The sequence below is a fragment of the Euleptes europaea genome, chromosome 10 (assembly GCF_029931775.1).
Source record: "Euleptes europaea isolate rEulEur1 chromosome 10, rEulEur1.hap1, whole genome shotgun sequence".
Lineage (NCBI taxonomy): Eukaryota > Metazoa > Chordata > Lepidosauria > Squamata > Sphaerodactylidae > Euleptes > Euleptes europaea.
Window position 1 is genome coordinate 17,242,231 of NC_079321.1, and position 13,803 is coordinate 17,256,033.

Genomic DNA, 13,803 nt, shown 5'->3' on the forward strand with positions numbered 1-13,803 from the left:
CCAGATTAGAGTTGGCTGCTCTTAACCACTACACCACAATGGCTCTCTTGGTTCTTAAGTAGTTCCATTTATTTTAAGTCAAGTTAGATCACATTGGCCCATAACTGTGGAATTTTTGTTTTAAGTATGAACTTCAGAATAGTTGATGTACTTTTTGGACTTACAGTTCGTTTCCTCCTCTTGTTCATAAGTAAATCAATTTACCGTGCATTTGGCAATGCCTTTGAGGGAATAGTACACTGGCTTTTCCTAGTAGCTGTTCCAACTCTTTTAATCTTTTGAAGTACTTGAAAGAGATTTCTTGTTGTTCACCTTATGCTTAAAAGTAAAGATGGATCTGAAATAGCTAGTGTAGTATGACTTAAAACATGAGGTTCATGTCTGTTAACCTCATCCTGGGAAAGCTCAACCAGGATTTTCATTAATACATTGATATGACTTCAGTCCTTGGCAGGCATGATCATCTCTTCCCTAAAGAAAGTGAAATGCTTGGTGTGCAGTGCTGTTTTGAATATATAAACATAGGAAACAAAAGCAGCATTGAAGTGATTTGTAATGCTAATTAAAATCAGATACCGGATTACAGTAGCAATTAGGACTAGCCAACCGGATATGGGTGGAACTGGAGCCTCTGAAAGCTGTTCAGTTGCCCCCCTCCGACATAACTCCTTATCCTCAAGACTTTTTCACCATGCGTCTCAGCCATTTTCTTCCAAGTTGAGGCACAGACAGAGGGCACTTTAATCATCACTTCTTTCCTGTGAACAGGCCTTTCCCAAACCCTTCCCTGATTAGGCTCCTCTTCTCTTCACTCGTGTGAAGAAGCGGAGGCACAAGCAAATGCCACGGACAGCTGAGGTGCCTAAACTAAAGGCATTGCCAGAGCCTCTGCTGCTGTTCACATCATGGAGGAAAGAACTGAAGAGCCCTTTGCTTGTGTCTTTTCTGCTGTCAGAGGGAGGGGCTTGCTTGGAGCTTGTGTTGCCAGCGTGGTGTAGTGGTTAAGAGTGGCAGACTCTAATCTGAAGAACCAGGTTTGTTTCCCCACCCCTCCACGTGAGCGGCGGACTCTAATCTGGAGAACAGGCTTTGTTTCCCTACACCTACACATGAAGTCTGCTGGGTGACCTTGGGCTAGTCAAGTTCTCTCCGAACTCTCTCAGCCCGACCTACTTCACAATATATCTGTTGTGGGGAGAGGAAGGGAATTGCCACTTTGAGACTCCTTAAAGGTAGAGAAAAGTGGGGTATAGAAAACCAACTGTTCTTCTTGCTGGCCCTTTTTGAAAATTGCTGACCTGGGAAGTTAAATAATCACATGAGAACTTTAATCCTTAGGTCTGTTCCCTCCCAAGCAAGGAGCTGAAGATCACAAACTAGAATCTCGTAATAAGCATTCTTTAAAGCATCTTTAAAAACAACACTTGAGCTGTACAATCCAGGACTTCTAATCAATAAGGCTTTTAGAGGGGAGAAACCAAAACACTTAACTGATTGTTTTCAGTTTCAGTAGTATTGGTGTCCCTACCTTAGTGTGTGTGATTTTGCCATCAAGTTACAGCTGACTTATGGCGATCCTGTAGGGTTTTCAGGGCAAGAGGCGTTCGGAGGTGGTTTGCCATTGCCTGCCTCCGCATGGGCTGAGAGAGTTCTGAGAGAACTGTGACTGGCCCAAGGTCACCCAGCAGGCTTCATGTGGAGAAGTGGGGAATCGAACCCAGTTCTCCAGATTAGAGTCTGCTGTTCTTAACCACTACACCACGCTGGCTCTCCCCCACTTATGAGTTGACTGTTATGTTTCAATGGAAGTGGAATACCTCATGGTGTTTTTTTTCTGTGAAAGTAAGTAAGTTTCTGTTGTCGTCCCTCCTGGCTACCTGTTGAGGGAGGAAAAAAAGTTCAAGGATGATACCACAAGTCCTGCAGTATGTATTTTTTCACATGAGCAACTTGTGAGACTCCGTCTGTAAGAGGAACAGCTGGAAATCATGTAATTCCGTCGACATATGCCACTTGCCATTTAGACATGGTTTTTAGGACTGTGTCAAAACAGTTTCTGCTTATCATATTTTAGTAGACTTCTTTTCCTCTATCACATACCGTCCAGGCTCAGCTCTTCAGCTTTAAATTTTGTAAATAAATTTTGGTGGCTTTTTGCCTTAAGGGCATTTACTGCATCAAAACAATTGACACTGACCTGCAGCAGTACAGTTTAGTCACCAAAGGCTAAGGCAAATAGAACAGTGTGGTGTGCCTCCCTTATAATTTGCCGGAAATTGCGAACTGCAGAAGAACTGAGCATAATTAAAGTAATTACGGCTGTGTTTCTTCTGTCCCCTTATGTATTATGAGACATTTTGCCAGGTTATGTACCTTATTGCCCTTCATGGAGTTAGGTCAGTATATTTTCCGTTTCGTCCTTGGAGATGTAAAATTTCCAGGAAACGATTGAAATGTTGGGAAAAATTAAAATACGTGCAGTATTTACTTCATATCAAAGCGAAACTAATTTTGCTTGTTTAACAACACAAAATGCATCGTTTATATTATAATTTAGGATATAAAGCTGCAATATTTATGGAGTTTAAAAGTTATAAATGCCTTAGTTTTTCCACAAGCAAAATTGAAAAAATACCAAATACTTGAGAGGAAATCAAGCTGGTGCACCCTATGCTACCATAGCACACGGTTACCTTAACTTTTTCTTTCTGGATAAAGAGAGCTCAGTTCTCAATGAAAATTTCAGTTTTCTCCTCTGAGGCTTTGTGCAGTGTCTGTCCCACCACCTCCTGATCCCCCCCCCCACCAGCAAGGTAGGGCAAAAAGCTACTTTTTACCTAATCTGCAGGTATGTGTGTGACAGCAGTTTTTGAGGAAGAGGTGAAAAGGTCAACCACAAGGGAAGGGTCAGGTCAGAAGGACAACAGAAGGCAGTTGAGGAGCGTTGAAAGCCCTGCATGCTCCCTTCATGGTGATTAGGTATCCTTCTCGGTGCAGAGGTATATCTTGGATTTAAGAGGTCTTATATGTCTACAGCACACTCACCTTTTCTTTAAAAGCATTTCATTCATCCAGAAAGAAAATATTTCATATGAGTTTTAGTACTCCCCAAAATTTCCAATTTTTCAATTGGAAAAATGGCGGGGGGAGGCCTTGCAGGGGGGGAACCCCGATTTTTTTTTCTCCCACTCCCCTCACACACACACCCCGCATTCACATCTCTGCTCTTTTTCTTGATTAACATGAGAGCTGTTTAACAGTTTAAGTGGATAAGAATCTCCAAAGGCCCCCTGCTGCCTTGTCCTCTCTTTTCATCAGATCTGGCAACTGCCACTTCTCCCTCATTAATAACTGTTTCAGATAACCCCTCTGGCAATATCGTCCTCTTCATCTCCCCAAGAGCCCTTGTAACTCCCTTATCCTTCAGAACTATTGTTCTTCACTTCTTCTCTCAAACTTTAATCCCTGGTGACCTTTGTGTGTGCAAATCTAGTTCATGCGTGCCTTAGCCTTGTATTTGCGCATCTGCTTGACTGGTGAGGAACAGTTTGTAGTTCATGAGCCAAAAATTGCCCTTTTTTCTAAATCCCTTAAAGCTAATCTGTTCCTTATTATGAAGTGTTTGCGTGAGTAGTTTCCCTCATGTTCTCACAGATGCGTAGGGCCTTGTCTCTGTGCTTTGAAGGAAATCTGAAGCTGCCGGAGCTCAGCCATGAGTGCGGGAAGCTTCTAGCTCAGGAGCTTGAGAGGAGGATGGGAGCTTGTTTCTGACCAACATGGTTTCATGCTTTTGAGAACCTCCACAACTCAACATAATGTCAGAGTCAAGAGTCTTCTCCTTTTCGGAGTTAAGAGCCAGCGTGGTATAGTGGTTAAGAGCAGTGGTTTAGAGCGGTGGACACTAATCTGGAGAACCAGGTTTGGTTCCCCACTCGTCCACATGAGCGGCGGAGGCTAATCTGGTGAACTGGATTTGTTTCCCCACTCCTCCACACGAAGCCAGCTGGGTGACCTTGGGCTAGTCACAGCTCTTAGAGGACTCTCAGCCTTACCTACCTCCCAGGGTGTCTGTTGTGGGGAGGGGAAGGTGATTGTAAACCGGTTTGATTCTTCCTTAAGTAGTAGAGAAAGTCGGCATATAAAAACCAACTCTTCTTCTTCCTCCTGCATAAGTTGGGAGAAGGTCAGAGGTGACTTCAGGTTTTGGTTAATTAGGAAGGCCAGACAAAAAACTAGTGAGTCCTTCGTCATATAGGTAGAAAACAGGTAATAGAAAAGACATATCTATTTCTGAAATCTGTCCTCTTTTAGAATTTAGGAACTATTGAAATGAATCAGGTGTTCCTAGTAACCATTATACATTTTGAATACTTTTCAGAATTTAAGACTGCAAGTTAGCCAAGTCTTGACTTGGTATGAGGAAATTTAATAGCATTTCTTGTGGTAATGAATGTAGAATTTGTTGATACAGTTGTAAGTGCAAGTCATATGTTAAACCTGGTTCTAGTGTGTTGAGGGAGGTGAAGTAAGGACTCCTGCCTCCCCAAACCATTTTCCTGTGCAGAAACCGTGCTGGGGGAGTTATTTCCCCAATTTTGCTGCTCCACATGGAGTATTCTGTGTATGTAGAATAGCAAGAACAGGGAAATGACTCCCCCACCCCCCAGCACTTTTTCCTTGTGGGAAAATGGTGGGGGAGGGAGGGAAATCCCTTCCTCCCCCTGTGGCTGAGTTTGGACTCTCCTTTTATTTTTAAAAAGCCCTTCTCCACAGCTGCTGTGTTGACTGCAGGGAAACTGAGTTGTGTCTGGGTATCCTGGACCTAACTCATTAAAACTCTAGTGTGTAGTTTGGTCCTGAGTCTGCCACTTCTATATATTACTTAGAACTTGAGAAGGCAGTGTTAACCTTAGGGTCAATTTCCATAACTATTTAATACTCCTGCATTAACTACTGTTAAGAGGTATACGAAGAAAAGTTGTGTTACTGAAATGTAATGCTTTCTCTCCTCCCCCCCCCTTTCTCAGTAGGCTGGATACAGCAGCCGTTGAACATTGTTCACAAGTATGGCTCGTTGTCAGATTACCTTTGGAGTAAGAGGAGAATCACCACCAGGTAAGAAACAAACACACACCCCATTCTGTAGTGCTGCCTTGTAACAAAGCTGAATTCAAATCTTCTGTTTTGCATATACAAACAGTAGGAAAGGGAATGTACAGAGAATTGATTCCCACTGCTTTTTGTGGGCCCATTTTTGCACTGAGAAGTTCTTCACGGATGAACTCTGGTGGCGTTGAACAGGTTGTGAGGATTTATCGTGAATGAGCAAGACAGGTTTCCTCGGTTCCATTATGTTCCCAAATATTTGGTTAAGGCAGTCCTGCTAGTTAGGTCAAATGGATATATGAAATTCACCCCAGCGTCCTCCCTCGTTTTCTCCTTACAGCATGATATCACAGATTTCCATTCATTCTCCTTTGCCTATATAGGTCCTTCCTAGCAAGCAACATAGCTTGTTCTTTCCTTTGGAGCAGGATTGAGTCTGTTTCTGCCCACGCTGGACTTCACCTCCCTCACAGAAAATATTATTTGTCATCATTTTCTTCTGACATTCCCCTGCCCGCTCTGCATAGTTACAGCATTTATGAAATAACATTCCATGACCATCACAGCAACATAGCCAGAGGATAAACAGCTTCCAAAATAACCGTTTCATCCTACAAAATACAGGTTGCTTATGGTGTTCTAATTAATAAAGTAAGTGATATATGCCAGTCTCTTAGAACTGAAATTTTAACCAGGATGAAACTGCTTGACTTAATTTTGATTTGCTGCTGCATATTAGTTTTATGTCACTTTTTAGCTGGCTATCTTAAATGAAGCTCAAGGTGATGGGCAGCATTACAAACAGAACAGAAAACAGCAAAGGTGGTATCAAGGACTGAGGTAGTGGACCTGTTGGAAGAAGCTCCTTGCAGTTCACTCAAGGCCTTCCCAGTCCTCCCAGCTATAGATCTTTCTATGCTGTTGGTACTGAATTGCAGCCACACAACAGGAGTATAGTTTGGTTCCATATTTATTATGCTGAAAAAGAGGCCAGCTAAGGGGTCGCCATAAGTCGGCTGCGACTTGACGGTACTTTGCACACACACAATCCCCACCATATCTGGAGGTGGTTGTAATCTGACAGCACAGCCCTAAGGAGGGGGGTACTCTGGGCCCAGGAACAGTACAGCCACACCACCTCCTTAGCAAGTTATTGCCTTGGTGCAGCAAGCCAAAAATGAATTTACCTCAAAACCCTGTGAAACTGTTTCATTGGGTTTCATGGGGTTATACCTGCCTTTTTGCTGGCACAATTTGCGCCAGCTAAAGGGGGCGTTCTTGGGGCAAAAGGGCTGCCCCAGGAACGCCTCCTTTCACACTGCTGTGAGCCATTGTGCCCAGGGAAATGCTGCCATGGCAGCCACAACAGTACCCAAGCATGACGCCTCCAGAGGCACTTCCCCACCCCCTTCAGGATTGCTCAATTAGATGTTTTACTTAGTGACGGTCTTCATGCCCCCCCCACATACTGTTTTAATGTAGCTACTTTTCCTGTGAGAAATAAAACTTTGTAATAATGTCAAGTAGGTGCTAAAAGAACTAAGTTCGGGTTCCCCACACCCGCCATTGAAACTCATGTCGGTAGAGCAAAATCTGCATAATTGCTCAGTTTCATATCCTGACTAAGAGGGGAAACTATTAATTTAAAAAATTCATTTTCAATACCTTCTTTTCATTATGACTCAAGTGAGCGAGTCTAAATACCAAGGCCTTTCTCTGTAGTAGTACCTATAGCTCTTGGCCTCTCAGTTTCCTAGTTGTGAGCTTTTTGTAATGGCTAAACTGACCTTGCATAGTAAAGTTATGAGTGTAGTGCAACATTCTTCCAGTGATCTTTCCCCCTCAGACTCCAATCTCTTTTTCTATTGCATAACCAAGTCAGCCAGCAGTAGGCAAAGCTGCGCGTCTCAGATAACAGGCAATTGGCTCTTCTTAGCCTGGTACCAGCAAACCCATTATCAGTGCATGCAAGGCTACTGATGTAGAAATATGTTGCACATATATATCTTGAAGCCATTCCATGATCTTAAGCACCACTTTGGGACATCAGTGATGCTTCTCTTGCTCCCCCCTCTGGACTTGTGCTGTACAGGATCCACATCACGCAGCTTCGTGAACTGTTACGTCTACGGCTATCCTTTCTTCCCTAATGGAACTCAAGGGGGCCTTTAAGAGATCTCTTATTCAGGGAGAGAACAGGCCCAGACTGGCTCAGTTTCTGCCAAGTGGCTGTACAACATGCCTTCCAACCCAGTTCCTGAGATATTTGACTGAATAAATCAAATGCCTTTGATGCTATTTTGCAGGTCCTTAATGCAGATAACCAGCATTTGTTGAATACCATGTGTGGGATTAGAAAGTGTTGTCAGATTCACTGGTCACTTCATTGACATGGGAGAAATTTGCTAATAGAGGGTTACATATGCTACACCTGTTCATATGTTTAGGTGCCTCTATCAGAAAGAGAGAATGCTGAGATTTTTGTGTACAAGGAAGCAAGACTAGGGAATTTCAGTTTAGTTTGCCTTACCTTAGGATGTGTGGGAGTGGGCAGAACATATATACCCCCCATTGGTTCACCATCTGTGCTTGTAGGACTAATATTTTTGCAACTGCTTTGAGTATTTTAATAGCAAAGCAGGGTGTAAACTTAGAATTTTGATCCCGCACTTAGCATTAATGTGGCTTTGGTGTTACAGTCACCAAAACTCTAAGTTTTGAAAGCTTTGTTGTTCCTTTTAAAACATACGTTACTCTTCCTAGGAGTGGTTTTTGCCTTATGTGGAAGCTGCAAATCTCTGGGAAACTGGGACCCACAATGTGCAATAATCCTTCAACCTGAGGATGAGGCTGGTGATGCGTAAGTTTCTTTCAGCAGTAAATAGAAATATTCTCTCCTGGTCTTCAAGGATTTCTACCGCCACTACTTGTTCTTTGCTTGACTCTTCTGGGTGATTATTTCTTGCTCTTTTGGTCCCTGTACTTGTTGTAATTGCTTGGTTGTTTTGGCTTAGTGTTCCTGTACCTCAGAGGTAAAAAATCTGCCCGCCTAATAAAGTTGTAAATGGTAAACTCTAAATGGTTTCTGATTTCAAACCCCTGCCCTACCCCCCAACGTATTGGGTGGTTTTGCACTGATCCTAAAAAAAAAATGACCTCCCTAGTCTAGTAGGGAGGATTTTTTGCCGATGCAAACTTTGCCTGCCCACAGACTGTGCCCACTGCATGTGCAAATGTGTGCTGGGGTGGGGGGTTGGATTGGGATTGATTTTCATGTTTTATGCAGCTCTGGTTTTGATTCAGAGTTACATGGGTGAAGCAGTTAGGTAGTTATTGCTACATACTTTCCCTCCCTGCCACCCTGTTTTTTTTAGTCATTGTTTTTTTGGGGCTGGAGCAGGAGAGCAGTGGAAATTCGGGAGCACTACTGTGCTCTCAGGTCTTCTGACAGAGCCAGTAACCATGTCAAATTATTGTCAAAAGCCAGCACTTCTGACCAGAAGGGAAATCAACAGAGGTGTTTGTGTTTTTACATCTTTGAACTGCTGATAGGGTAGGGACATTATCTGGAAAACTGCAGTGAGCTTAGTGCATGCTGTAGGGTTTTTTTGTTTTGTTTTTTGCTTCCCTTCTCCCCTGTCCTTCTGGTGCTTCTTCCTAAGTTATTTTGGAGTGGTAGCCAATACATCTTTCAGACTTGATGGATAAATGTTTTTAAAGCAGTCAAGTACATCAGGAGTCCCCAGCGTGGTGCCCATGGGCACCATGGTGCCTGCTGACATCATTCCTGGTGCCCACCAAGTGTTTTTAGGAAGTGGGAGGGGCCAGGTAGAGCTTTCGCCCAGCAAAGCTTCTGATTGACTTTTGGAGATTTGATTGGTTGTGCTGATTTTTTAAAAATGTTGCTTTGGCAGCCACTGCCACCACTACACAAAGATCTACATTGTGTTTTTGAAATTTAGTTGTGGTAATCATTTTGTGGCTGGCTCCGCCTCCTATGGCATCCAATTTGTTGCTGTGCTCACCATGCCGTATCAGGATTCCAGATATGTCCTGAGACTCAAAATGGTTGGGGACCCCAGATATACTTGGTTGTACTTGAAGGCGAAACATGGGGACTACAGCCTTTGCCTAGATGTGTTTGTGAACTGGAGCCTGCGCTAGAAAATTCTTATTATTGATGTTCCTTATGTTTGCATGTAAAGGGACTTGTGTGATGGCTTTTAGACGCATATCCTATTGTGTACCATTAATGGCCTTTTCGAAACAGTTTGGAGGGGAAAGTCCTACTCTGCTGGCTTGTGTGCATCTAAAAATGAACTGTAAGACTGCAGCATGGTCTCCTTAAATCATTGTTCGACTGCAGTAGTGTATTTTTACTAAAACCTTTTTCCAAAATATTTGTCCTGCAGTCTGCTCTGGAAAGCTACGGTTGACCTCCCTAGAGGAGATGATATTGAGTATCGGTACTTTCAGGGGACCTTTTTACAACCCCAGGTACGTCTCCATAAGCACTAATATTCATTGACTAATTCTAGAATGAGTTCTTGGTTGTACACAATTTGCACATAGTTTACACCACAACTGTCATATTGACTCTTATTCAGTTTTCCTGATTGCTTCTGTCACAAACATATAAAAATGTGTATATCTTAAGCTGAATATTAAAAGGGACTTCAAGAGGTCACAGTCTCCCTACCACCACTGCCACAGAAAGCACTTTCATAGGAAAAGTATGTGTAAATCACTGCGTACATGCAGTCGGATCCATGTGCATACACTGGGAACCAGTGCAACTGCTATTTCCCATTACACGCACATACTTGAAGATATTTGCTGTTACCTTAAGCAGTGGTTGCTACATGATTTCAAAAAATACTTGAAATCATGTAGCAACCACTGTTTAAGGCAGGGGTGGGGAACCTTTTTTCTGCCAAGGGCCATTTGGATATTTATAACATCATTCGCGGGCCATACAAAATTATCAACTTAAAAATTAGCCTGCTATATTTGGTCAAACATTTAGCCAGGAGGCGCGACTGGAGACAGCTCTGAGGGTCTGCCACATAGAGCGACTCGCTTTTGAGCTCTGCTGTCCCCAGCTGGGCCCAAGAGATTCAGGCAGGGCAGCATCCTTCTGAGCTAGAGATCTTCCAGGACCCATGAAGGGCCAGACCAAGTGATTTCGCAGGCCTTATACGGCCCCCGGGCCTGACGTTCCCCACCCCTGGTTTAAGGTAACAGCAGATATCTTCAAGCATGTGCATGTAATGGGAAGTTGCAGTTGCACTGGTTCCCAGCTTATGCACATGGATCAGAATGCATGTACGCAGTGATTTACACATACTTTTCCTATGAAAGTGTTTTCTGTGGCAGTGGTGGTAGGGAGACTGTGACCTCCTGAAGTCCCTTTTAATATTCAGCTTAAGAAAGGCTGGATCTAAAAACAAGGTTACCTGAGGCAAATCTGCTTTCCCACCAGCTGTCATCTGCCTGCCCACCTGCAGTCCTACCTCCCGGGAACTAGAGGATATGACCCTCCATACATCCTGACTTCCTCGGGCCTCTTTAAAAGCAGCAGCACAGCCAAGATAACTGAGCTCTCATGAGAAGAAGTCTCACAAGAAGTCACAGACTGCTGTGATGCTTTTTGTGTTTTTAAAGGAGCAACCTTTAAACCTAAGAGAGTTGTCTTCTCTGGCTTCTGGGTGGGGATGATGGTGGCAGCAGTGAAGCATGAATGCCCAGGATGTGGGTGATTGCTATTGCCTCAGGGGGCAAAACACATTGAACCACCACTTGCTTAAATATTCCGTTCTTTTGATGCTGTTAATGGTAAAGTGGGGCACCGGCATCTAATGGATCGGCAGAGTAAGTCTTCAGCAGTAGAGAATAGCTAGATGTGCAGGTATTCATCTTGATGATTTTGCTTATCTTGTGGTCTCAATATGTTAAATAGTTTTATGGGACAATTTAGATGTCGGGGAGAGTATCTGGATTTGAAAGGTAGGAGACCCATGAGGTGGAACTCCTTCCAGAGTTAGTCTGATGTTTTTAGTGTACATTCTTTTAATTTTAAAGTATATAAGAGGACATATTAGAGTCCTCTTATATTAGGATTAAGTTTAAATTAATCTGCAGTAGTAAGACAAGTTCCATTAATACATGCAAACTTCACAGTATGTATTGGTGAGTGTGTTTCTTTGAGTAGGTGCTCTGTATCGTGCACACTGTAAGTACCGTGTGATGCAGAGACTTCTGTGGTAAGTATGAATTTTATGGACTAGTGGAGTAATGACGTTTTTTTTTTTTAAAGCGTATTGTGAGTCTATCTGCCTGAAGAGGTTTAAATTTCCTTGGAGAAGGGACTGCAAGTTAATAGAGGTCAGGGCTCTCAGTAAACTGTTCTTACCTCCTCGTGCGTATTTCTAGCAGGTTTGCCTAGCTTGTTTGCTTATACTAGTAGGTATGCTTGTGGATCTGAAATATGATTAATAATTCATTAGCCTGCTATTAGTCTTCAGGTGTGCTTTGAGGGATTTTGGTGTCCATAAGTAATGTCTGAAATTCATAAATGTGTTTCTCAAATGCACGCTTGTAAATCAGAACCAGATGGTGAAGCCACCGATTTTTGTAACTCCACGTGCAGTTTGATTCCGTATGGTCTTATGTGGAACTCAGTTCCACTGTGTTAAAGTAGTAATGCTTAGAACATATCAGCAGTTTCCCTTTTTTTTTAGACTTCAGATCAGGAACATTAAACATTGCCTATGTTTTCCATGGTACTCTCACATGATGAAAAATGCCCCCCAAATTTTAGCTACTGATGGAAGTTCACCTAGAAGAACACTAAAGAAACACCACAGATTTCTTAACTTGGTGATCAGAAATACCTGTGGAATTGCAGTGTTTAACTCTAATGTTAGGCCTGATTCATAATTCACTTGATTGATGTGGATGCCATTTCTTTATTAGCTTCAGTCTAAAGCTTTGGTATTTACTGATATCGTTGGTAAACACTCGAAATAGAGTGACCTGTCTTGTGTGCATGCTGCTAACTTGTGTCCTGGGTTAATCTGAATCAAGGAGAGTGGCACAAAGTGGTGTTATGTTACTGTGGATGACTACTACATTTCACTAGCTCCCACATAGCAAAAGTAATTTATGCTGTTTAAGGTCGGGTGGAAGCTTGAGAGAGAGGTTATTAGAACGAACCAAAAAAAGCTTGACAGAAAGAGATCAGCCCTTACCTTGTTGTGTTAAATGTACTAATAGGCTACACAGGTGCAATACAAATAACTAGTGGAACACAGACTCCTTCAGAAACCTTTGTCTTGTTGTTAAAGGCAGGCCCAATTTTTCCTTTTAGGAATATGAAGCCAGTATCCCCCCCACACACACACTATGCTCCCCCCCAAAAGTACTACTACTGCTGTAGAGTATCTCAGACTTCCCAAGAGAGTTTTCTGTACTTGTGTTTTCTTTAAAAGAAAATTGCTTGTCCGTTAGTGACCTTCTAACTTAAAAGCAGAAATAATAAATGAACTTTTGTCTTCCTGTTCAAGAAATGATTTACTTAAAAGGCCCCTTTGGAAAAACTGGAGGCATATACCTCCTGCCAGTGGCCAAGGTGTGTGTTAGGAAATACATTGGGTCTAACCCGAAGATTTCTTTTGGCTAAATGAGCAGCCATTTTTTGACACAGAGATACAGGAGGAAGGGAGTCCTTAGCCCTGACTCACTTACTTGTGTTTCCAGTTTTAAAGCTGTATGTGCATCCTTTTTCACTGAATTGCATGTGAGACATTTGCCCATCTGTTATTTTTGTGAAATAGTACTATATTAACAAGATTAAAGTAAAAAATATTTGGCATAAATAGTGTGATCGTGGATGCATTTTATATTGCATGAGTGTTCAAGGGCTCAAGGATGCATACCTGTGTATCTTGAGCTTCTAAAACTTTGAGACATTACACAATACAAAATCCATCAGCTATTCTGAATGACTGAAACAAGTTATAAATGCTCATAAGTCTTCAGGATTTCTCTGGAGTAAATGATATGCTCCAATTTTTAAAACAGCTTGTACATAGATTTCTAATATTAAAGATGGGAGTCACTTTTAAGGTTCTAAAGTTCTGAGTATATGGGTAGAAGAGTAGGAAAGTGAAACATACCAGAAACTGGTCTCTACACAGATTGCTTGCAACCCCATCTTTTAAATTTCATTGTCTATTTTTAGCAGTTCCTTTTTCTAGGAAAAAATCTGAAGTGTTGTGTGGATGGCCTTTGACACTTTTTGTATGTATGCAGACAAAGAAATCTCTTCAGTTACCATCTTAAAAAGATATGGAATCCATTCTTGGGTTGCCACCTCTGGAAATGAACGTGATGTGATTAGCCATTCCATCCCGTTTTTATGATCTTAGAGGCCTCTCGGGGAACAGATGGATTTAAGGAAGAATGGTCTATATGGGATATACTACGGGATGCTAAATTTGTCACCTGAATATGGAAATCCTAACCATGAGTGATAGTTGGAAATCATGGCGAAGGTGGACCTCTTGAATTGATAGGAAAGGGAGAACCTTCAAAATGACAAATATATTCCTGTCCATTCGGAACCCAAGCTTTGACTAGAAGCTTTAGCAGAGAGCCAGGTCATGATCACTGTTTTGGTAAAAAAAAATCCTGGTC

At 42.3% G+C, this 13,803-nt stretch overlaps 1 protein-coding gene across 1 annotated transcript in view; it reads left to right on the plus strand.

The window, feature by feature from the left end:
- The first annotated feature begins 5,026 nt into the window (after positions 1-5,026).
- GPCPD1 (glycerophosphocholine phosphodiesterase 1) overlaps positions 5,027-13,803 on the plus strand; it is a 43,031-nt gene continuing 34,254 nt past the window's right edge. Inside the window, exons 1-3 of the mRNA XM_056856255.1 lie at positions 5,027-5,115; positions 7,870-7,966; positions 9,519-9,603. Of these exons, the coding sequence (XP_056712233.1) occupies positions 5,067-5,115; positions 7,870-7,966; positions 9,519-9,603 (231 nt within the window). The 5' untranslated portion in view covers positions 5,027-5,066. The remainder of the gene's footprint in view (positions 5,116-7,869; positions 7,967-9,518; positions 9,604-13,803) is intronic.